Source organism: Schistocerca piceifrons, chromosome 6, assembly GCF_021461385.2.
Source record: "Schistocerca piceifrons isolate TAMUIC-IGC-003096 chromosome 6, iqSchPice1.1, whole genome shotgun sequence".
NCBI lineage: Eukaryota > Metazoa > Arthropoda > Insecta > Orthoptera > Acrididae > Schistocerca > Schistocerca piceifrons.
In genome coordinates, this window is record NC_060143.1 from 214,240,171 (window position 1) to 214,266,589 (window position 26,419).

The window sequence follows — 26,419 nt, forward strand, 5'->3', positions numbered from 1 at the left end:
CATCCATCAAGTATCTGGGTGTGACTATTCGAAATGATCTCAAACGAATTGATCAGATTACACAAGTAACGGGTAAGGCAAACTCTAGATTGCGGTTTATTGGTAGAATCCTGAAGCGATGCAGTCCTTCAACAAAGGAAATTGCTTACAATACGTTAGTTCGTCCAGTCTTAGAGTATTGTTCATCTGTATGGGACCCTTACCAGCTGGATCTGATTCCAGAGATTGAGAAGGTCCAAAGAAGAGCGGCAAGATTCGTGACTGGTACATTTGGCCATTGCGAGAGCGTTACAAATCTCATAGAAAGTTTGACGTGGGACACACTTGCAGACAGACGACGCGCTAAACCGAAGGGGCTGCTCACTAAATTCCGAAATCCGATCTTCACCGAGGATGTAGAGTATATATTATTACCACCAACTTTCAAATCGCGCAGTGGTCACCATTCAAAGATAAGGGAAATTAGAGCTCGTACTGAGGCGTTCAGGCTGTCGTTTTTCCCTCGCTCGATCCTTGATTGGAACAGAGGGGGTGAATATGACTTTGGCGCGAATTGTGCCCTCCGCCACACACCCCTTGGAGGTTAGCGAAGTATATGTAGATGTAAATATTCCTTTCCTCGACGATTCTCCGGAGAATCTTCTCATTGCTTAACTCATCAGTCCAATTTCAATTTTCAACATTCTTCTGTAACACCACATCTCAGATGCTTCTATTCTTTTCTGATCCGGTAATCCCGCAGTCCATGTCTTAGTACCATACGTGCTCTTAAAGTACATTCTCAGAGATTTCTTTCTCAAATTAGGACCAATGTCTGATAGTAGTAGACTTCTCTTGGTCAAATGGTTCAAATGGCTCTGAGCACTATGGGACTTAACATCTGAGGTCATCAGTCCCCTAGAACTTAGAGCTACTTAAACCTAACTAACCTAAGGACATCACAGACATCCATGCCCGAGGCAGGATTCGAACCTGCGACCGTAGCGGTCGCGCTGTTCCAGACTGAAGCGCCTAGAACCGCTCGGCCACACCTGCCGGCTTCTCTTGGTCAGGAATGCCCTTTTTGTCAATGCTGGTCTCCTTTCTATGTCCTCCTTACTGCTCTCTCATTGGTGATTTTGCTGCCTAGGTAGCAGAGTTCCTTACTACCATCTACTTCGTGGTCACCAGTCCTGATTTTAAGTTTCTCGTTGTTCTCATTTCTGCTAATTCTCATTAGTTTCGTCTTTCGTGGATTTACTCTCAATCCATATTCTTTACTCATTATACTGTTCATTCCATGCAACAGATGCTGTAATTCTTCTTCACTTTCACTAAGGGTATCAATGTCATCAGCGAATCTCATCATTGACATCCTTTCACCTAGAAGTTTGATTCCACTCTTGAACCTCGTTTGTTTCCGTCATTGCTTCTTCGATGAACAGTAGAGGCGAAAGACTACATCCCTGTTTTACACTCCTTTTAAACCGTGCGCTTCGTTCTTGGTCGTCCCCTTTTATTGTTCCCTCTTGGCTCTTGTACATACTGCACATTACCCGTCCTTATCTATAGCTCACCCCTATGTTTTCCAGAATTTCGAATATCACGCACGATTTTACGTTGTCGAGCACTTTCTCCAGGTCGACAAATCCTATGTACGTGTCCTGATTTTTCTTTAGTCTTGCTTCCGTTATCAACCGCAACGTCAGAACTGCTGTTATTTCCTACTGGGAAGATTTCAGACCTCCAAGAGAGTCCTTGAGGGAACAACTTCCTGGAACGGCATCTGTTGTCTGCTTACAGAAGCGATCAGTTTTCCCTGTGACAAGAGATTTGTAACTGAGTTACCTTTGAAATGACTGTCGTTGTCATGCACAGGCTGTCTCGCTGGCCCAGTTGTCTTCCCGTTTTTCTTGCGGTCGCCGATCACACCGCGAACAGCGACACGGCACAGTCGCGGAATCTCGAGTGGTGCCCGAGCTAAGAGCGCTAACGGTTTTTCTTTCACGCGGCGTATCAACTGAGACGAGCGGACAAGTTCGCTCTTGCCATGTAACACGACCACCCTGCCCGCTGAATTTGCCGTAATTACAGGTCTCTGGTACAGTTAGCCGGTGTAGTTGTTTGGCCAGGGGGGGGGGGCTGCACGAGGGGAGGGGGAGCAGGGCATAGTCCACTTCTGCGGACGGTCGGTCATCCATCTGGTCACACGGGCAAGCGTGTAGCGTAAAGTAAATCCGCCAATGATTGGGCTAAGTATTTCCGACTGACGCGTGGTGTCGCAGCTCTACACTCATCGATGGAAGCTCATAAACATAATTTTAGAAAATATAATACTAACTCAAAATTTCGGAAGAGCTAGAGTCAATTCCTTAGCCTATTTTCCGATTTGCTTCTTCTGGTATTTTCGTAAATCGCTCCAGCGAAGACCGAAATGGCTACCAACATTCGCGTCATTTGAACGCTCCCAAGGGATTGATTCCTGTGTACAGTGGACTTGGAGGGAATACGTAATGATCCTGCACGAAGTTTTTATTTTTCATATTTGTTATACGTTTGCCCGAGCCTGTAACACGTGTAGCTGAAAGTGTATTCTAAAGGAAAGTATACTACAACATCAAAAGTATTCGAACACCAAGTAGCGGACGTTAATACTGAGTGTGTCCTCCCGTTTCCAGCAGGATGACAAACTTGAGATCGTGCGTGTTCTTATTTTTATTTCTATTTTTGCGTGTCAACTTACGAAACTGCTTTTGTACAGTTATATACTGGAGTCTCATTTTCGTTCGGTCTCGTAAAATGTTAATTTTTGTGTGATACTGTCAATGTTTATATCGTAGAGCGTAAAATAATTGGAAAATAGAGATTTTGATAAGTGGTTGAGTGCTAAGATAAGAAATGAGGAGGTTCTCTGCATAATCGGCGAGAAAATGAACGTGTGGGAAACATTAACAAGACGAAAGGAAAATACGGTAGGACATGGGTTATGACATCATGGAGTAACTACCACGGTAATACAGGGACAAAAATTGTAGATGAAGATACAAATTGGAATACGTAGAACAAGTAGTCGAGAATGTTGGTTGTAAGCACTGCTGTCAGTGAACAGACTGGCGCAAGATAGGAAATCGTGGCGCACCGCATCAAACCTGTCAGTAAAGTAATGCTCCTCTCTTCCCCCTTACATCTCCCCTCCGCACTCGCGCGAGCTTACACACACACACACACACACACACACCAGCGCACGCGTATGCATCGCGTCTCAAAAAACGCAGTGGCACTACATGTTGAACAAAGCTTCAAGCGATTCTATCCAGTCATTGTCTTAGCGCGAGATATACATAGCGACTTTGCTAAATGGGGTATTAGTGATTCCGATGTCAGCATAAGGTCGATGGACCACCACCATGGGTTAATTCAGACGACCGTACTGAACTGTCTCCATGACAACTGTCACTGTTTGTATCACTGACAACGCGTACAGACCTGAATACCACGGTTTTGTCGCTGGATCGCCCCAAAGGCCACTACAGTTCTGAAATTTCTGGCACTCACTCTATTCACAGATGAGGCTACCTTAACGAGAGGCAGTACAGTCAACCATCACAGCACCCCACAGCTACGAATAATTCCCACGGTGTGGTGCCAGCGAACCATCAGCACCGGTTGAGCCTCAGTGTGTGGGCGGGGATTGTTGACGGTCGCCTCTAGGGATCCTTCTGCAACTGCTCACAGGCGACGCATATCTCCACTTTCTGCAGGTGGCCCTACCTCCCAAGCTGGAGGACGTGCCTTTGCTCCGTCTCACTGCCTCCTGACGTGTGGAACTAACACACTAGTACAGATATCAAACGCCCATTTACCTCGTATATTCACATATGTGCTTTCAATCATTGAGACATACACTATTAAAGACCTCTTATCTCCACCTACAAATGGTGCCACCTCCTTTATAAAGTATTCCGGGCCGTGTGGCCATATGGTCTTTTTTGCGCCTTATTCGTTCAGGGATCATTTCCTGTAGTGTGGTACCTATTTAGCGAAATTACTCTGAATACTAGACTTCTACAGCATTTATATGACAGTCCTCAGTATGTCACGTGGATAAAAAAGGTATTGGACACGTGCAGGGACAGCTGAAATTCGGGAAAACGATAATGCTACTAATAACGCAAAATGGGAGATTTTTGCGAGATATCACGAAAATTATATTTGGCTGTATAAAAATGTTATATGTCTGAGGACGACTGTTTACTAATATTCGTAACCGAGAGTTATTAAATGTTGAAACTGAAATTTTACTTCCTCTCCCCTCAACGATAAAGTTCGTTTATAATCTTAAAACAACAGTTCACTCCCCACACAACAAACGTTGACGTGGCGTCAAAAATATCACCGTAATTGGCGATAAAAACACTGAATATGGCAAAACAACACTGAATTTAGCAAAAAACACTGATTTGACAAAAACACTGATTTGACGAAAAAACACGGATTTGGCAAAGACAACACTAAATATGGCCGATAAACCAAGACTCAATTTGTCAAAAACAATACCAAATTCGCAAAAAATTATAACAAAAACTTGGCAAGAGCACCACAAAATTTGTCAAAAATAATTTGACAAAAACAACCTCTAATTTGGCAAAAACAACGGCGAGTTTGGAAAAACTATAAGAGCATAGTGACAAAAAAATTGACAAAAAATAATAGTGAATTGGGCCACAAAATAAAACAATTTTTCCTGTCCGTGGTCTTGTGCAATGTGTTTTTAGAAATAATTCGTCACTTTTTAATAAGATATAGAGCGCAGATGTGTAGCGTACGAACACAAAGTAGGCGTCGCACCTTCCTTGAACACCTTCGACGCGCACCTACCCGGCCTTTCATGCGTGCCAATCCCAACGACGATTTCAATGAAACAGTCGCCAGTGTAAGATCCGCTCGTGTTTCTCTGTTGAGTGAAACACAACGCTCTGCGGAAGCACTCACAAAAGAAAGGGGCTGCCGGATTTTGCATCTGTTCGGGAGGCAGCAGCTAAGTAGCCATCTCAAAACACGCGGCAGCCGCAGACGTCACCGTTAAGCCGTCACTACTGGGTAGGTGGGTAGGTAGGTAGCACTGTAGCAGCGCGGCCGCCCAGCTGCCCCGCCAGAAGGGGGAAGTCCCGGGGAGCGGCCTGTTTCTTTTCCCTTCTGTCGAGTGTCGCGTGCATTGTGGCCGGGCCGCCTCCCCCTGCCGCTAATAACAAACCGCGATAATAAACGGAGCTGTCATCACACCCCTGGAGTGGCGGGGCCCTTTGTAAGGCGACGTCACACCCTCCCCACTAATGCCGGGCACGCAGTGTCCCACATTCACCGCTACGGCCAATATTATATTCATCACATCCCGCGAGCTCCATTGAAATGTAATACGAGTTTGTCAGGATGGCAGCGCGCCGAATCGCTTTTTGAGAATGTTTGTCGCCCCTATTATACACTCCTCCCCCTGTTCTTCGCAGTTCCCGCTTCCCGCCGTGAACAGCACGCCTCGCAAGTGGAGTAGTCTCCACGTTAGCTTTCGTATAAGCAGATTAAAAAAAAAAAGAACAAAAAACAGTTAATTTTGTGTGGCAGCATAGTCTTCATCTGTCAACAGTGCTCCATCAATTTAGAAGAATTAACGGATTAAAGATTTAATATTAAAAAAAGAATTTTTTTTATGTCTCCAGATGAAGCTTTTCAGCGTGGAGTCCCGCCAAAAATTATGTAACCAATTTTGCTTTGCCTCTGATCCCGTCTAGAGATACTACAAGTTCTTCCTTAACGATGCAGGATAGTGAAGAACCGCGATTCATGGGTGAACACGGTGCGACGCCATTCATCGGCACTCTGTGCTCCTCGGTCGTAGCACCAAAGAAAACTGTTTATGTTGTGGAGTTCACAGTAGCGTACGCATAGCAATGCTGCGCAAGTATACAGAATGTTGAGGGGGTCCACTGCTTGTTCTCTGGTGACAGGAATAGACGTGAATGGCTACGAGGTGCTTGGTGAACGACACAGTGGGTCTCCTTTGTGGTGATCGGACTTGGTCGACCAAAACTTTGACGAAGATGCCTTCCTGGTGCTTGTGCCTGCGGTACAATACGGAGATGCTGCTTTGCGGCTATCAGGCGTATTCGGGCAGATCTTCGACGAGTATGCCTGCCGTCATTTACATAGATACTCCGCAAGCTACAGTACTGTGTGTGGTGGAGAGTGCCATGTATCACTGCAAGTCATTCCCTCCCCCGTCCGCCCCGATAGCTGAGTGGTCAGTGTGACGGATTGCCGTCGTACGGGCCCGGGTTCGATTCCCGGCTTGGTCGGGGATTTCCTCCGCTCAGTGACTGGGTGTTGTGTTGTCTTCATCATCATTTCATCCCTATCCGGTGCGCAGGTCGCCCAATGTGGCGCGAATGTAATAATACCTGCACCAAGGCGGCCGGACCTGCCACGCAGGGGCCTCCCGGCTAATGACGCCAAACGCTCATTTCCATTTTCCATTCCTTCCCATGTTCCACTCGCAAATACAGCGAGGGAAATAAGACTGTCTGTATGGCTCTGTATAAGCCCTAATTTCTCCTATATCTTCGTTGTTCAGTGTATGCCGTCAGCAATAGAATCGTACGCCAGTCAGCTTCAAATGCCGGTTCTCTAAATTTTCTGAATAGTGTTCCTCGATAAGAATATAGTCTACCCTCCATTCCCATTTGAGTTCCGGAAACATCTCCGTAACGCTTCCCTGTTGTTCGAACCTGCGGGTAACAAATCTAGCAACCCGCCTCTGAACTGCCTCGATGTCCTCCCTCAATCCCACCTGGTACGGATCCCAAACTCTAGAGCAGTGCTCAAGAATAGGTCGCACCAGCGTCCTATACGCGGTCTCCTTTACATGTGAACCACACTTTCCTAAAATTCTCCCAATAAACCGAAGACGACCATTCGTCTTCGGTACCACAGTTCTCACATGTTCGTTCCACTTCATTACGCGCAGATATTTAAACGACTTCACTGTGTTAAGCAGGACACTACTAATACTGTATCCGAACGGTGGGCGCCATTCACCGGGAGTCTATGCTTCCCATTCGTAGCACCACTCCAAAGAAAATTACGTTGTGGTGTTAATGGCCTACTTATCCGCATTAACTTACATGCTTCCACGTTAAGAGCTAGCTGTCATTCGTCATACCAAGTACAAATTTTGTCTAAGTCGTCTTGTATCTTCTAACAGTCACTCAATTTCGATATCTTGCCTTACACCACAGCACTGTCCGCCCCCGGTAGCTGAGTGATGCCGGCACGGTATCTCAGCGTGTTCGGTCAGAGGGAAAGCTGCCCTCTGTAATAAAAAAAAAAAAAACTGAGTTAATGGATCAACAGTGAACTGAAACGGGTGTCTTTCGACCTCCGCCGAGAGCAGATACAACGAACGAAAACGAACAAAATGAGATAAAAAAAAAAGTCGTCAGCGCGACAGAATGTCAATCCTAAGGGCCCGGGTTCGATTCCCGACTGGGTCGGAGATTTTCTCCGCTCAGGGACAGGGTGTTGTGTTGTCCTAATCATCATCATTTCATCATCCCCATTGACGCGCAAGTCGCAGAAGTGGCGTCAAATCGAAAGACTTGCACCCGGCGAACGGGGTACCCGACGGGAGTCACGCGACATTTACATTTACCACAGCACTATCAACAAACAAACATAGATTGCTGCCCACCCTGTCCACCATTTAATTTATGTACCATTGAAACTTCCAGGTATATTAAAACTGTGTGTTGGACCGAGACTCGAACTCGGGACCTTTGCCTTTCGCGGGCAAGTACTCTACCATCTGAGCTACCCAAGCAGGACTCACGCCACGTCCTCACAGCTTCACTTCTGCCAGTATCTCGTCTCCTGCCTTCCAAACTTTACAGAAGCTCTCCTGCGAAACTTGCAGAACTAACACTCCTGAAAGAAAGGATATTGCGGAAACATGGCTTAGCCACAGCCTGGAGGATGTTTCCAGAATGAGATTTTCACTCTGCAGCGGTGTGTGCGCTGATATGAAACTTCCTGGCAGATTAAAACCGTGTGCCGGACCGAGACTCGAACTCAGGACCTTTGCCTTTCGCAGGCAATTGCTCTACCAACTGAGCTACCCAAGCACTACTGACGTCCCGTCCTCACAGCTTTACTTCTGCCAGTATCTCGTCTCCTATCTTTTTATGTACCATTGTCACACCGAAATTCTCCAGAAATCAGAAAATTGCACGATTCGACCAGCTGGCCAAATGGAGAGCTATAATGGGACCCCTTTCAAAGTGTCAGGTGCTGATAAGGCTGTCTTACACGAGTACGTAACGTCTCCATGTCATCCATAGTGATTACTTAATATCTTGAAACCTCCCCTTCGAAAAATTAATGAATTACTGTGCTGGTAAACCTCTTACGTCATTTGATTTTCAAACAGCTGAGTAAAACTGAACGTGCATAGCCATTTCTCTCTTTACTTATTCTGATCAATACTAAACTGACACACAATATTTTTTGCACAACACAATCTGACTTTCAATAATCCCTTCAAAAGAATGGTCCTGACTAACATTAACTTATACCTTTCACGAATCACTTACCTCACAAAAATCTTCGTAGCGCCACTACTGCCAGCTAAATAAAAGATTCTAACTACTGAAGGCACTAACTACTGATAGGCATAGTTAGCAAATGAAAGATTTTGATAGAGAACAAACAATGTATTTACCTTAATAGTGTTCAAATGTCATTTTATATATATATATATATATATATATATATATATATATATATATATATATATATCAGTTCATGATATCCAGTATTACAAATTTACTCTTTCTGGCGGACACAAGTCCAGATCATCCGCTCTTAAAATTCTGCCATCTCTCTCCTCACATCCACTACTGCTGGCGGCTCACCTCCAACTGCGCAACGCTGCGCGCTGTTCACATCCAACTGCCAACACTACAATGGCAAATATTCCAACAATGCCAACCTGCCGCAGACTGCACACAGCACAGTCGGTGATTTTCATACAGAGCGGTATGTGATGTTACCAAATAAAAAACCTAAACAGCCTACTTACACCTAAACAGCCTACTTACAATCTGACTCGTTCAGGCTTCTTCTATACCCTAACATACCCGGCAACACGAATAACACAAACGCGCTCTGGCAGTCGTTCTGTCTGTCACAGAGAATTGCAAGTGTAATAATTTAACCACCAATGATGTATATCTATAGGAAGTTGTGCTGACATCCGATCACGTCTTCTGGATGCTTCACTCGAACAGCCAGTGTATTTCACATCCGTTTCTCTCTAAGGCTGAACGAAATGCTCGTTGGGAATTCTGAACATGGGTGCGAACCTGTGCTAGGGAAGGCTCCCTGCTCACAGACCCTTAAGTGATACACAATCTTTCCCTGCAGCGTGTCCGTCTGTAGACCGCTCACCGCATCAGTGACGCCTGTTGGAGACGAAATGGAGTATGGTTCCTCACGTCGAAACTACCGACATTCGCTTCATTTAGGAGTCAGCCTACGCTGCTTCGGCAGCAGGAGGTGGGAGTTTTCCCCGCGCTGCAGCAGTCCCATGGCGCCCGCCATAGCCCGGTGGTCCTCGGACAGCGCGCGCTTGTGGTCGGCAGCTCGTCACGTCACGTGCGGCACAAACCGCAAGGTGGCGAGTTATCCGGCCGTCAGCCGCTGTCGGCCGAAATCCGGGCCCGTCTCCCGATCCCAGTCCGATCGTTAAACCCCGTTTTATTTTTTGTCTTTTTGAGCCCGTCCGCCTCTGCCGCGAGAGTCACCGCACGGCGTTTCGCCGCCGGAACTCGGTGAATTTTCGGTTTTTTTGTTTCTGCGACGGCCGCCTCAATGAGAGATAATGACACAGTCGCGAGCAGCGATTCTGGTCCGCAGCGCGGTTCGGCCGCTTGGTAGAGGTGTATTTATTTAAATGATCTCCCCCCACTCCGCTCTCTGCGGAAGGCTTCGGATCTGGTCCAAATCAGTCAGTGCCTTTCGGAACGTAATGCCGTCGAAATCCTTTTCGCAACCGCCTATGATCTCAAAAGTGCGGTATATTTTCTCTCTGGTTGGGTTTCAGCTCTCCCTCGTCCAGCTGACTCTTGCTACTTCTTGGCTTCACCTGTACAGGCGGTATTTTATCCACTTACTGTGCCTGTTCATGTTTAGCAAAAACGCTTTCCTGTGGTATCTCATTTTGACAAACCCACTCCTCCGGCTTTTCACTTTCAGTAGCCTCCATCCTTACCTTTCCGGACAGTTGCCGGCCGGTGTGGCCGAGCGGTTCTTGGCGCTTCAGTCTGCAGCCGCGCAACCGCTACGGTCGCAGGTTCGAATCCTGCCTCGGGCATAGATGTGTGTGATGTCCTTAGGTTAGTTAGGTTTAAGTAGTTCTAAGTTCTAGGGGACTGATGACCTCAGCTGTTAAGTCCCATAGTGCTCAGAGCTATTTGAACCGTTTTTGAGCCGGAAAGTTATTTTTGCGTATGTTTCTAGCCTTTGTTTAATCTCTTAATTCGTACTCTGTCGAAAACTGAACACTCCGTCATGAGCACTCTCTTGCCCTCTATCGTATTAATGAGGGAGTTAGGGAAAATTGCAATAGCAGTTGCAAAAACTTTTGATTTACGTGCAAGAGTTCTATATGTAGATTACAAATAACCACACAGTATTCGCCATTGTGAATGACACAGCGTTTTACAATCATGCGCGTTTGAACAAAGTTCGGAAAAGTGTTTTGTTAGCAGCTCTTGGCAAAAAGTTATGAGGATGAACATGTCCACAGAGTATAGAGTGTCGGAAACAAAGTTCATTATGACATTAGGCACGCTCCATGAACTCCAAAATAAGTTCGAGTGATGTTTTGAACTTCTCTGATCTGAAGTCGTTATACCAGGAGTATCAAACGAAGACCGAGAAGACCGTAGAAGAAGACTAATTTTGTAGAATATACATAACTCTATCACCAATGGAAAATGAATCGCTAGACAATTCAGTAAGCTTATATTCGTAAAGGGAAATGGAAATTAGCGTTTGGTGCCATTGGCGGGAGACCCCTTACAAGGCAGGTCCGGCCGCGTTGGTGCAGGTCCTATTACATTCGACGCCACATTAGGCGACCTGCGCGCTGGATGGTGATGAATTGATTATGAAGACAACAGAACATCCAGTCCCTGAGCGGAGGAAATCCCCGACCCAGCCGCGAATCGAGCCCGGGCGCCTTAGGACGGCAGTCTTCCACGATGACCATTCAGGTATCGGGGCGGACATTCGTAAAGGGTAATGACCCTCAATCTGCTATAACTCCTTCTTGAACTGTCGAAAAATGCCATGTAATGTGGCTGAAATTAAAGTGTCCATCCAGCAGGGTTGGCCTTGACTGCATGTATCATGTCTTGAGGTCGGGTAGCATCGATACGAATTCTACCACGATGTTTGTCGAACGAATCAACTGGAAGAAGAGACTCCTTCACTGTACATGAGATTTGTTCGGAAATTCGGCCGGACTTTGGGGTTACTTCAACAAGATTTTGTGGTTTCAGCATGTGAATTCCAAACCGAAAAGTCGGCTCCGGTAAGTAACTAGCTTCTTCTGACAACGTCTGTCCTCTTGCAGACGTAACGCGTTGGATGGTGCGTGAGTGAACTGTTGCACGGTCACTCCGCATCACACATTCTGATTCTGCCGACCCCTCCCTCTCTCTCTCTCTCTTCTCTCTCTTCTCTCTCTCTCTCTCTCTCTCTCTCTCTCTCGAAATGCAGAGTTCACTAAGAGTGAAGCTGTTTCCGGATATCGCTTTGATCAACACTATAAATTTACATACGTCCCAAGGTGTTCATGAAGGGCACTACTTCATTGCGGAACGCGCCACAGCTTTAATTCTAGTCACCATTTTTGCATCAGGTTTCAGCGGTTACATATTTTGTTACTGAACTTTAACGTAGATGATGTCACTATTTAAGCATTATATAGCCCGTCGACGTTGTGTGTGAGTGCAAAGTTACGCTGACATCCTACCGTGTCTTCTGCGTGCTTCGCTGTTTTTGAGTAGTTGTCTAACTTCATATGTAAATTGAAGGGAGATCACTGCTGTCAGCTACAGCGGGACGTAAAGCGGAATCAGCGGCGACGAGCGAATATGTGTAATGGAGCGAGACTCGAACCCGGGATCTCCTGCTTACTAGACAAGTGCGATAACCACTGCGCCATCCGGACACAGCGTTATCGCAACTGCACGGACTATCTGGCACGCCACACGGCCGATCGACACTTACACCGAGCGGCACCTATCCGCAGTCCCTGTCCATTATACTCCCATTCGCTACTCAGAGATTCCCACAGGAGGTCTGAGGTAGGCTATCTGTGAATTTGCACTGCAGAAGCTGGATCCATTGCCCAGCTAGGGTTACAATATAATTCACAAGCCTAGCTGGGCAATGGAGTCACCTTCTTCAGTGCTAATCCACAGATACGGCCGACCTCCTGTGGGAATCTCTGGGTAGCGAATGGGAGTATAATGGACAGGGACTGCGTATAGGTGGGGCTCGGTGGGAGTCTGGATTAGAGAGCCTATATAGGGAGAGAGTGGCCAATCGGCCCGTGGCCGCCATGTTTTTACCAGATTGCGCGCGGGACGCGCAATTAGGTTGCAACGCAAGCAGAAAGCTAGCCACTTCACGAGTTAATTAAAGCATGTGTTTGACACATGAGACCAAAGCAGATCTTCTAGCTTAATACTCGGTACATTATTAAAACAAATGCCATTCGTCTATGTTTATATAGACCTAATAAATTTGTGAGCAAATGGAAGTATCGTGAAGCAGTGTGTATGTCTGCCGAATTTCAGCACCTGTATTTTATGATGCTATATGAACATTGACAACTGATTGATAAGAAAAAGAAGATTCACTTAATGTATGTCAGAATACATGATGCTATTTCAGATTTTCCCGTGCCGATATTCATCGCTGAAATTGGTAAACTCTTGTCTCTTTCCGACCCAACATAATACATTTTAAATGCGTGTCGATCTTATAGCATTTTCTTATGCTGGCAAAACACGTCATTCTGTACACACTTTTAGGAACTCTGTACCACAGAAAATGGGAAAAATATCAATACTAGGGTACTCTACTGAAACAGCAGAAAGTAATTCAAAATATGTAACTGAATATCCACACGATAATTATAATTTACAGGAATGTGAATAGCCAAGACTACAGAGCCAAGTGCGAGTCGCCAGTCAGAAGTACGTAGACTTAGGGTTCTGTATACATGTTAAAAAACATCGTGTCACTCAAGAACCATTAAAAGTCTAGAAACTAACGTTTAAAGAAAACCTGGATTGAGCAGGATTCTAACTCACGACCTTCGGATTACAACGAGCATCATACATCCGTCTTCACTTCGGTTTTTGCACCCAACAGCGGAGCAACAATGCATTCCTCTTGACTGTCCTTAATGATTTTGTAATTCATATTATTAGTGACACTCAGTAAATCACTTTAAATAAAAATGTTGCCTCTAAAATTACTGTAAAGTTCAAAAAGTATCTTCATAGATCCGAGTAACAGAGTGACTGTAAGGTAATTTACGTAAATAGAATCGACAGAGAACATGCAAATGTCCTTCAATACCTACCGATTACAACCTGTACATGATTGTACAATGTAATTGGCGTTCGAAGCGTTGAAGAGAACCAGTTGTACAGTATCTATTTATACTCGTACCAAGGCAGCGTCAGTTTGGTAAAAACATGGCGTCCTCGGCTCTCAGCCAATCAGCGACGCTATCACCATTGGGCACTCTCTCCCTCTATATAGGCTCTATAGCCTGGATCGGCCGTGTGGCGTGCCAGATAGTCCGTAGAGGTGCAATACCGCTGTGGTTACGCACTTGCCTAGTAAGCAGGAGATCCCGGGTTCGAGTCCCGGTCCGGTACACATTTTCGCTAGTTGCCGAAGATTCCGCTGAATGTCCGGCTGCAGCTGACAGCAGTGCTCCAGCTTCAATTCACATATAACGTTTCACAGCTGCGGATTCTGCGTGCTGTCTATTCTTTCGGACATGTCCGAGAGAACAGACACCACGCATTCCTATATTTCTCTAGATTTCTCGGTGTTATTGCGAGCGAGAAAATGCAATCCGGTACGAAGTATTAAAGATGATAAATGCAGTAGGAACACAGAGATCAGCAAAGGATAGAGGAAGCACCAAAGGAGGGGCAAGATAGAGGAATACAAACAGAAAGAAAGTTTCAATGGGAAGGAAGACCCGCCACGCTACGGCGAGCACCTACTACGCGCTCCACGGGGTAGGCGGTTGGCAGGTGGGCCGATTCTGGGTGGTGGGAGTAGCGTGACCCTGCGGGTGTGAGCTTAGCCTGGCGCCGGCTAATGAGTGCCACCGGTCACGGGCCGGCGCCGCTCCCGCCGCCCCCACCGCCCCCGCCACGCTCGGCGGACCGTGAGATGGGCGGCACGCGACCGCACGCCTCGCTGCCGCCCCCGCCGCCGCCGTCGCCCCCACTGCCTCCGCCTCCGCCGCCTCTGGTTTCCCTTCTTGCGCCTCTCTCACTCGTGACGGACAATTACCGAGCATAAGCGCCCGTGACTGATACCGATGTCCGCCGAGCCACTCCGTTCCCCTCCGCATACCTCCGAAAGTGCGCGTTTCTTCTGTCACAGGCACCGCAAAGCTCCCTAGCGGAAAATGAGTCGTAGTCGGGCTGAAGCACCTTATCGTTTTTTGTTGTCTTGCTTCCGTTCTTTAATAATCGCTAAGGTGGTCCAGTGTACTCGTCCGGCTAGAAGCCGCTTTGCTTTAATTCTGTAGTGTGTGTAAGTTATTTCAGAACTGGACGGGATGTAAAAAGCGGGCTGGCACCTATACATGGGCTCAAAAGAAAACTGTGAACCTTTGGATTATTGACGGTTGCCTTTTTTAGTGTACCGCGCCTCAGTCTGTAATAACAGAACCAATATACACTGAAGCGACAAAGAAACTGGTATAGGCATGCGTATCCAAATACAGAGATACGTAAACAGGCAGAATACGGCGGTGCGGTCGGAACCGCCTACATAAGACAACACGTGTCTGGCACAGTTGTTAGGTCTGTTACTACTGATACGATGGCAGGTTATCAACATTTAAGTGAGTTTGAACGTTGTGTTACAGCCGGCGCAGGAGCGATAGGACACAGAATCTCTGAGTTAGCGATGAAGAGGGTATTTTCCCCCACAACCATTTCACGAGTGTACTGTGAATGTCAGGAATATAGTAAAACATCAAGTGTCCCACATCGCTGGGGTCGAAAAAAGATTCTGCAAGAACGGGACCAACGACGACTGAAGAGAATCGTTCGATGTGACAGAAGTACAACCCTCCTGCAAATTGCTGGAGATTTCAGTGCTGGGCCATCAACAAGTGTCAGTGCGCGAACCATTCACCGAAACATCATCGATATGGGCTTTCGGAGCCGAACGCCCACTCGTGTGCCCTTGATGACTGCACGACACAAAGCTGTACGCCTCGTCTGGGAGCGTCAACACTGACTTTGGGCTGTTGATAATTGGAAACGTGTTGCCTGGTCGGACGAGTCTCGTTAGAAACTGTGTCGATCGGATGGACGTGTACGAGTATGGAGACAATCTGATGAACCCATGGACCCTGTATGTCAGCAGGGGACTGTTCTAGCTGGTGGAAGCCTTGTAATGGCATGGGGCGTGTGCAGTTGGAGTGATATGGGACTCGTGATAAGTCTCGAAATTAGTCTGACACGTGACACATACGTAAGCATCCTGCCTGATCACCTGTATCCATTCATGTCCACTGTGCATTCCGACGGACTTGGGCAATTCCAGCAGGACAATGCGACGCCTCACACATCAGAATTGCTACAGAGTTGCTCCAGGAACACTCTTCTGAGTTTAAACACTTCCGCTGGCCACCAAACTCCCGATACATGAACATTATTGAGCATTTCTGGGATGCCTTGTAACGTGCTGTTCAGAAGAGATCTCCAATCCCTCGTACTCTTACAGATTTATGGACAGCTCTGCAGGATTGATAGTCTCAGTTCCCTCCAGCACTACTGCGACATTAGTCGTGTTGCGGCACTTCTGCTTACTCGTGGTGGCCCCATACAATATTAGGCTGGTGTAATAGTTTCTTTGCCTCTTCAATGTAGAATCGGAATGTCAAATGGAACATCTTTCAACCCTCTAATGTCCAAACTGTTATTTTATTGGGCTACCGGTTTCGGCGATATATTTCACCATCTTCACTCCACCTGACCGACGTGTAGGAACATTCCAAACTCGGTTCCGGTCAAAATAGGGGTCAGCATCCAAAGACTGGTGTCTGTAGATTTCTGTTTGATACAGCGATCACTTCAAACATCATCTGCCGGTCGGTTTGACCGGAGCCGAGGTTGGAATGTTCTTACACGTCGGTCACGGGGCCTGAAGAGGCATAATGTATCGCCGAAACTGGTAGCCCAATAAAGTAACAGTTTGGAAATTTAGACGGCTGAAAGGTGCCTCGCTTGGCAAAAATGACACATTCATTACAAAGATTCTCTTCACAATGATACCTCTAGTTCTTAAGATGGATAATGTTCTAAGTAAGGGATTAGCATCCTAGCTCTCTCGAATGCAAATACAATTTTATTGATTGTGTAGTAAAGGTATGTAGTGGCTCTCAAGCTTAACTAGTTCACACGTGTTTTAACAAATCTGTTTTACTTCTGCTGTTATATCTTTGTGCATTTGTTTTTAAGCTGCTTTCTTTATATAAGTATTTTTTTTATTTTTTTTTTTTATTTTTTATTTATTTATTTATTTATTTATTTTTTGCCAATCCTTTGTAGGACACCAGCCTCAGATTCTTATTTTGACGTTAGCTTACCGATGATTGCAGACATTTCAGTTCTGAAGATAACAACCGTAGCAGCCGGTGAAGTGAACCATATAAAGGTTTTCTTGGGCAGTTGACGATTGACTTTTTTTCCTCGTTGAAACATTCTGCAGCTGCTAAAAAACGCCTATGAACAAAATCAAACAACGTTTTATTCTGAAGCTTTTCAGACCTTGAAAGTTTCTTTTATAAATTATTTTCGTTTGGCTTTGAACACGTACTGGCTTTGTAGGTTGGTTGTAGCTTTGCTGCTGTTTAGCTTTGGGTGACTGTGCAATTCCTACTGCGAGAGAAATCAAATACATCCGCCTGCGAGAATACAACATAATTTGGTTCTGTTTTATAATCTTTCCAAAAATGTGCAAGCTGTTAAAATCTGAACTATACTATTAATGTCTTTAATTCAACAAAGTGGTCGCTGTGCGTTAATCATCTGCCTAATAATGCTGTTCATGAAATGGCTCCTGTGCGTTGATAATTTTCGTAGCAAACTGATCATGAAATGAAATTACCTTACCTCATAACGTAATTGCTTTGAAACGCGGTGCTTGCTGATCTCTTTGCGCCAGCTGCAAATTTCTAACTACAATTGCTGAGAGCTTAGTGCAATGCTTCAGACAAGACGCCAACCATTTTATACACATCACTGAATGAGACACACTTTAAATGAAAAATGATTTAGATCGCGGACGTGGACAATGCTATTAGGTGAAACATTTATGTAACAATCTGTTTCTAAATTATCTGATGTATTATTACTTGTATGAAATTCATGTTACAACACGCATTAACATTGACAAAGGGCAACATTTATATTAAACTCTTACTCTCACAAATTTTAGACAAATAATAAATGACATGAAGGATATCGTACAGTAAAAATTATTCAATATTTAGCGAAAAACCTAAAGTTTCCTTATATGGGTGCCTCATTCAATAATGGTTCCAAAATACGCGCGACTGCAATGCAACTAATTAAAAATTGTTACCATCACCCCTCTTCATATCCTTTTCTCATTACATCTCATTTCATTCTAAATCACTGCTCGAGTCTTTCTCCTCCGTTTCACAATATTCAAACATAAATCATGTTACTTAAACGCAGGTGCACTTAACTTTACTTCTAAATTGCCACGAGTCTTCTGCTCGGCGTCTATCTAACTACTCTAACGATAGAAATCCCGCGCTTCTAGCTGCCAAGCAGCGATGACAAAGCCGGCACGGAAATAACAAACTTCCAATAGACCTGTTTCAACCTTAAGGGGGGTAGGACGTCAAAGGGGCCGACTTGGAGCAAGAGAGGCATCACAGGACATTTTAATTTCCAGTGTCAATACTTTTACAAATAAATTCATAAAACTTTAACAGCATCAGCAGGAATGATTCAGGATTCACACTCATTGCAGTGGAAGTTCGAAAACATATTAAAATAAATTTTTTACGTGTGAAATTTCATCATTTTTTCACTCACTAATGGCTGCATTTTTTGCTATAGGTACACTTTTCTTCATAACTTACATAGAATCTTCGATGAATTTTGCACAGCGTACATAACATACTCCCAGGTGTATGAAACTCTAGAATTTATTTAATTTATGAAAAAACGAATGAACTGTTATATTTTAAACTTCATGTTCAGAAAAACACAAATTATATACTTAATTACCTCAATTTTTACCACAGTTTTTAATAGATTTGGAAAACTCCAGAGTTCCATACATCTTTAAGTGTGGTTTGTATGCTTTGCAAAATTCATAGAAGAATCTCTCTTACTTATGAAGAAAAGTGTACCTGTAGCAACAAATACTGCCATTAGTAAGTGAAAAAAAGATGAAATTTCACATGTAAAGAAATCATTTCGTTATGTTTTCGAACTTCCGCTGCTATAAGCGTGAATTCTGAATCCTTCCTGGTCATGCTGACAAAGTTTTGTGAATTTATTTGTAAAAGTGTAGACAGTGTAAATTAAAACGTCCTGTGGTGCCTCTCCTGCTCCAAGTCGGCCCGTTTGACGTCCTACCCCCCCTTAACCTATTACAAACAGACTGTTTTATTTTGTACGTCATGAAAAGGATCCACAGAGTTGGACCACAAAGGGACAATCTGACTAGCAAAGCGGCTAGTTTTACGGTTACTGCGACTCCTCGCAAACCATGTCCTGTTCTCCAGCTGGCTTCTAGCTCCATCCCGCAGCGAAGCACGTATAGTGATACAGACGTGGTCGCGATTACTGCTTTCTCTGCCGCGAAATTTAATAACTGGCCATTAAATTGGGGAGGTGTGCGCACGTAGACTACCTGTAATGGTCACCGGAAGTGGAGTAGCCCCTGTAAATAACAATGATTACGGTAATGGAGGGCCTACTTGTCTGGCACGAAGCGTGCGTAATTTATGTTGCGCGGCCGGCGTTTCTCTAAGGAGAGGAGAGAAGACGATTACGATTAATTTGGACGGCAGCGCGGGGCCTGGCTGCTATTACAGGACCCTGTAAGACGTGAAAAGTCTCCCCTCGGCCCCCGCGCTCTACGGGTCAGAGGGCGCCTGCTCTGGGAATTAAGCCGTTAGCAGCCGCACAGAGGGATTAATGGTTTTTCTTTCTGTTCCAGAACACCAGCGTGGACGATGGTGCCGTCTTCATCAACGACCTGCCCCTGCTCAAGAGTGAGTACACAATCTCTCTCTCTCTCTCTCATTCTCTTCACTTTCACTAACTCCCTGCAGAACGATTCAGATGCAAAAGAAAACCTTTTCAATTAGAAAAAGCATATTTCTGCCATCAGCTATACAATTTTATGTTTATTCTGTACCGGTTTCGATTGTCATAATAATCTTCAAGGAAAGAAACATTGTACATCAGTGGATAAACCATACACTTCCGTCATATGTGAGACATACAAATGTAGAACATAACATTGCCATAACAGTACCAGTTAACACTGTCCATATAAACAAGCTGTGCTTTGGCACAGTTACAGTAATGCATATTTGCTGATAACTCCACACTTAATAGTTCAGCTAATGAGTTGGATGTATTACCAAATGTACACTAGTGTAATTGTGTGAAGGCACAGCTTGTTTTTATGGACTGTGTTAAGGCAGACTGTTATATCAGTTATGTATGTTCTACATTTGTGTGTCCACCTCCTTAATAGCTTGTTTATCCCTTTCTGCAACGAAATACGTCACTGATGCTGCGTATCAGAAATCCGAAAGTTTTTTGGTAGGTTTGTGGCGGTATGTGGCATCAGATGTCTACGCAAAGGTCATGAAATTTGCGTAAATAACGGGAAGCTGATTTGCGTACAAGGTAATAGTGCCCGATAGCGACACAGATTGGTTCTTTAGGATTTACGTCAGGCGAGTTTGGTCGCCGAGACGTCAATGTGAGTTCACTATAATGCTTCTCAAACCACTGTAGCACGGTTGTGACTTCGTAAATGGTTCAAATGGCTCTGAGGACTATGGGACTTAACTGCTGAGGTCATCAGTCCCCTAGAACTACTTAAACCTAACTAACGTAAGGACATCACACAAATCCATGCCCGAGGCAGGATTCGAACCTGCAACCGTAGCGGTCGCGCGGTTCCAGACTGTAGCGCCTAGAACCGCTCGGCCACTCCGTCCGGCAATCGTCATAGCAGCCTGTCTTAACACTGTCCTTAACACAATTACACAAGCGCACATTTGCTGATAACTCCACACTTAACCTCAGCAGTTTGGTCCCTTAGGACACTTTTTTTTGTGCAAGTCAGTAACGCGTTGGTCCACCTCTGGCCCTCATGCAAGCCTTGGCATTGGTGGACAGAGTTGTTCGATCTCCTCGAGACGGAAATCGTGCAAATTTCTTCCCCTTTGCCGCGTTAGATCGGCAAATACCGATATGGTAGAAGGGCTCTGACCATAATGCTCCAAACGTCCTCAGTTGCGGAGAAATACGGCGACTTTGCTGGCCAGGGTAGGGTTTGGTAAGCAGGAAGACAAGCAGTACAAACTCTCGCTGTTTGCGGGAGGGCATTGTCTTGCTGAATTGTACGCCCAAGATGGCTTGCCAATGACAGTAACGAAACGAGGCGTAGAATATCGACGACGTACCGTTGTGTTGTAGGAACGCCGCGGATGACAACCAAACTGGTCGTACTATGAAAATAAATGGCATCCCAGACCTCACTCGTGGTCGTTTGACCGTATGGCGGGCGCAGTCAACTTGATACCCCACCGCCGCCCGGAACTTTTCAAAAATTGGTTCAAATGGCTCTGAGCACTATGGGACCTAACATCTGAGGTCGTCAGTCCCCTAGAACTTAGAACTACTTAAACCTAACTAACCTAAGGACATCACACACAACCATGCCCGAGGTAGGATTCGAACCTGCGACCGTAGCGGTCGAGCGGTTCCAGACTTAAAGCGCCTAGAACCTTTCGGCCACACCGGCTGGCCGGAACTTTTCCACACATGTTTGCTGATCATCGGGACTTCATTGGAAGCTGGACTCACCACTGAAGACAGTTCTACTCCAGCCAAAGACATTCAACCATGCGTGGAGTAGTAAACGTGCTCATAACCTGCGTCGCCTCGAGGAGGGAAAAGGGGAAAATTGTCTGAGGGTAGCGTCGATGTATCGAAACGTGGAGCTCACGAGTTTGAGTTCTGCCTCGGAAATAGGGGCGTATTTTGAAAGTGCCATTGCTGCTTGTGACGAACGTAGTCGAAGCACCAAACAATACAAAACTGTTTTACTGGATGCATTCTGAATAAATATACTTTCTAAACAAACTAGAACATACTTTAGATAACACTTCGAATCTGAAATGGCGAAGCTCCCCGAATAGATGAGAGTCTGAAGGCCATTGGTAAAAAAAGATAAGTGCAATAGGATTTGTCCTTTATTGTCGTATTACCCTCATATATCGTGGAGGCATCTCCAGATGCCCTTCGCTAAACGGTCCTGTTCTTCTTTTCTTTAATCTCTTGCATCGTCCGTCTGAAACCCGCAAATTGCCATCTTGCCTATGCGCTGCACGTAACCGGTTTTGTGAAATCGATCTAATTTTTTTTTTCGGTGTTCAGCTTTTTCTTGGGCTAGTAAACCCACTGCTTTAACGGCGTCCTAACAAAAACGTTAATGGTTCGCTAAAGTCTACTCTAAGGACGGCGTAATATCTTCATTTGACTGCGTTATTGCGACAGTGCCACCAGTCCTTTAATCAGGCGCAAGCCAGAGTTTCCCTGTATAGTCCCCGGCACCAATTACCATCTGTCGATGACAGCTACTGCTGACCTGAGCAGCTCTTCCAACGATCGAACGTAGTTCTGCCGCTCGTATCGCGTAAAAGTTTTTCATTATTTCGTTAGCTAAGAATTTTTTTGGCGATTTTATAATTATGTTGTGAAACTATACGAATGAGGTCGCAAATTTTTAAACATTACGATAATAACCGAAGCTCCCCACACAGTAACTTCCAGTAATATTCACGTTCTTGTACTCACACCCAGAAGAGCCAAAGAAACTGGTATGTCCGCCTAATGTCATACAGGGCCCCGCGAACACGCAGAGATGCCTCAACACGATGTGGCATGGACTCTATTAATGTCTGAAGTAGTGCTGGAGGGAATTGACACCATGAATCCTGCAGGGCCGGCCGAAGTGGCCGTGCGGTTCTGGACGCTACAGTCTGGAGCCGAGCGACCGCTACGGTCGCAGGTTCGAATCCTGCTTCGAGCATGGATGTGTTTGCTATCCTTAGGTTAGTTAGGTTTCATTAGTTCTAAGCTCTAGGCGACTGATGACCTCAGAAGTTAAGTCGCATAGCGCTCAGAGCCATTTGAACCATTTTTGAACCAATCCTGCAGGGCTGTCCATAAATCTATAGAAGTACGAGGGTTGGAAATCTCTTCTGAACAGCACGTTGCAAGGCATCCCAGACATGTTCAATAATGTTCATGTCTGGCGAGTATGGCGGCCAGCCGAAGAGTCTTCCTGGAGCCACTCTGTAGTAGTTTCGGACGTGTCGTATTGTCCTGCCAAAACTACCCAACTTCGTCGGAATGCACAATGGACGTGAATGACTGTAGTGAACAGATAGGGTGCTTACATACGTCTAACCTGTCAGAGTCGTATCTAGACGTATCTGGGGCCCCATATCACTCCAGCTGCACACTTCTGACACCATTACAGAGCCTCCACCAGCTTGAACAGTTCCCTGCTGATATGCAGGGTCCATCGATTCATTAGGGTGTCCCTATCCCGTACACGTTCATCCGCTCGATACAATGTGAAACGGAACTCTTCCGACCAGGCAACATGTTTCCAGTCATCAACAGTCCACTGTCGGTGTTGGACCCAGACGAGGCGTAAAGCTTTGTGTCGTGCAGTCATCAAGGGTACACGAGTGGGCCTTCGCCTCCGAAAGCCCATATCTATGATGTTTCGATGAATGGTTCGCACACTGACACTTGTTGATAGCCCAGCACTGATATCTACTGCAACTTGCGGAAGGATTGCACTTCTTTCACGTTGACCGATTCTCCTCAGTCGTTGGTCCAGTTCTTGCAGGATCTTTTTCCGGCCGCAGCGATGTCAAAGATTTGATGTTTTGCTGGATTCCTGATATTCACAGTACACTCGTGAAATGGTCGAATGGGTAAACCCCCACTTTGTCGCTATCGCGGAGATGTTGTATCCCATTGCTCGTGCGCTGTCTATAACATTACGTTCAAACTCACTTCAGTCTTGATAACCTGTCATTGTAGCAGCAGTAACCGATCTAACAACTGCGCCAGACACTTGTTGTCTTATACCGCAGCGCCGTCTTCTGCCTGTTTACATATCTCTGTATTTCAATACGCCTGGCTATACCAGTTTCTTTGGGGCTTCAGTGCAGGTAACCAAGCATGGAGTGATTTTAAGAAACAGTGTTAGCAAAATTCTTACACTACCCACACCTACTCTCCACACTTGCAGTGTGTCGGAGGGTCTACTGCTAACACAACCTTTTCCCCACTTCCCTCCTCCAATCGTCAGTGATGTGAGGAAAGAGCTAGCGTCGATAAATCTCCTTATCTTCTTTCATTTGTCTGGTCATTTGTGATTAACTAATCATTCAAAGTGAAAGAAAATTATCAGCATGGCTTTGACATTTGACCTGACCTGACGAGCTTTTCTGCTCTTGGAGAACCTTTCCCGACACCATGTGATGATTGAACCTTGTTCTCAACATCATAACCGTAGACCCAAGTCTCATCAGCATTTATGATTCTCTTAAGAAAGATCTCGTTCTCATTTGCGCGATCCTAAAGCTCTTTACATATTGCGAGATGACGGTTCATCTGGTCTTGACTCATGAGCCGTGGGACGAACTTGGCAGTAAAACGATACGTTCCAAGATTTTGCGTCAGGATTTCATAACATAACGGACCCGCCAGGGTAGCCGAGAGCGCTAACGCACAGCTTCCTGGATTCGGGTAGGCGCGCCGGCTCCGGATCGAATCCGCCCGGCGGGTTAACGACGAGGGCCGGTGTGCCAGTCAGCCTGGATGCGGTTTTTAGGCGGTTTTCCACATCCCGCTAGGTGAATACCGGGCTGGTCCCCACGTACCGCCTCCGTTCCACAGCTCGCAGACATCTGAACACATCCGCACTATTCCACAGATTACATTAGATGCAGACATTTGGGGAACACTAATTCCGTCCCGGGGGGGGGGGGGGGGGGGCATGGGGTGGCGGCAGCGGCAGGAAGGGCATCCGGCCACCCCTTAAATTAACATGCCAAATACGATTAACCATGGCCGACCCTGCGCAACCGCGGGATAAGGCACAAGCGATAGAATAGAATTTCATAACATAACCCAATTGAAATGTTACATTCTGCTGCAATCTCTCGGACAGTCAATCTTTGATTGGCGCGCACAATTTCGTTGACGTTCCTGACACGACCATCGTCGGTAGGCGTCGAAGGGCGTCCTGAACGAGGGTTATCTTTAACTTCCTCCCGGCCATTTTTAAACCGTGTGAACCACTCGTAACACCGAGTAAGGCTTAAGCACTCATCACCGTAGGCTCCCTCCATCATTTGACGGGCCTCTGTAAAGGTTTTCCTGAGTTTCACGCAAAATTTAATGTAGATGCGGTGTTCCTCTATCTCCGGCATCTCGAAATCCCGAACTGTGCAACACAATATCCTACTGAATACAGCACTGAACAATAACCAACAGACATACAACAGTGAAGCTTACGCAATTACACATTAAACACAAGGCATGTGCAGGGATGCCAACCGCATTTCGCTCTAACACACCACTGGCGCGAAATTACGAATGTTCCGGAATTTTTCGAACAGACCTCGTATATACTAGCAGAAAAATAACAAATATTTTGTGGCAGTTTTCTCCAAAATGTCTCGTTCGTTTATGCTGTATGAATAATTTAACAGCGACCAAATACCAGAGAAGGTGTTTAAACTAGACCCATTCTCCCACGATTGCTGGGAATGTCTGCCAAGTCCTCACACGCTCAGATTCACCCACGGTTCCAAGTCCATAATTCAACGGCGTTTCCGCACGCAATATGCGCAACTGTTACCCGGGCCGGCGTGTGTGTACTGGGTTGGGGGGGGGGGGGGGGGGGGGACTGGCAGTGTGGCAGAATAATGGAGAACAGGCCAGACGCGTGGGGCGTTCGGAGGCGTGGAGACGCCCGCGGGGCGACAATGGACGGCGGGGTGCCTGGCGTCACCTAGCCGCCTAATCAGCGAACACGCCCACTTCTGCCGACACCAGCTGCCGCCCCCCAGCTGTTGCCTGCACTGGCCGCTGAGCGGCGCTGGCGGCAGCGGTGGCCTGCCTACGTTGTCGTTGTGGTCTTCAGTCCTGAGACTGGTTTGATGCACCTCTCCATGCTACTCTATCCTGTGCAAGCTTTTTCATCTCCCAGTACCTACTGCAACCTACATCCTTCTGAATCTGCTTAGTGTATTCATCTCTTGGTCTCCCTCTACGATTTTTACCCTCCACGCTGCCCTCCAATACGAAATTGGTGATCCCTTGATGCCTCAGAACATGTCCTACCAACCGATCCCTTCTTCTGGTCAAGTTGTGCCACAAACTTCTCTTCTCCCCAATCCTATTCAATACTTCCTCATTAGTTACGTGATCTACCCATCTAATCTTCAGCATTCTTCTGTAGCACCACATTTCGAAAGCTTCTATTCTCTTCTTGTCCAAACTATTTATCGTCCATGTTTCACTTCCATACATGGCTACACTCCATACGAATACTTTCAGAAATGACTTCCTCACACTTAAATCAATACTGGATGTTAACAAATTTCTCTTCTTCAGAAACGCTTTCCTTGCCATTGCCAGCCTACATTTTATATCCTCTCTACTTCGACCATCATCAGTTATTTTGCTCCCCAAATAGCAAAACTCCTTTACTACTTTAAGTGCCTCATTTC

At 45.9% G+C, this 26,419-nt stretch overlaps 1 protein-coding gene across 1 annotated transcript in view; it reads left to right on the forward strand.

Annotated features, from left to right (window-relative positions):
* The window catches only part of LOC124802697 (transcription factor AP-2-beta), a 345,309-nt gene that overhangs the window by 121,252 nt on the left and 197,638 nt on the right, over nt 1–26,419 (forward strand). Inside the window, exon 3 of the mRNA XM_047263639.1 lies at nt 19,573–19,627. Within this exon, the coding sequence (XP_047119595.1) occupies nt 19,573–19,627 (55 nt within the window). The remainder of the gene's footprint in view (nt 1–19,572; nt 19,628–26,419) is intronic.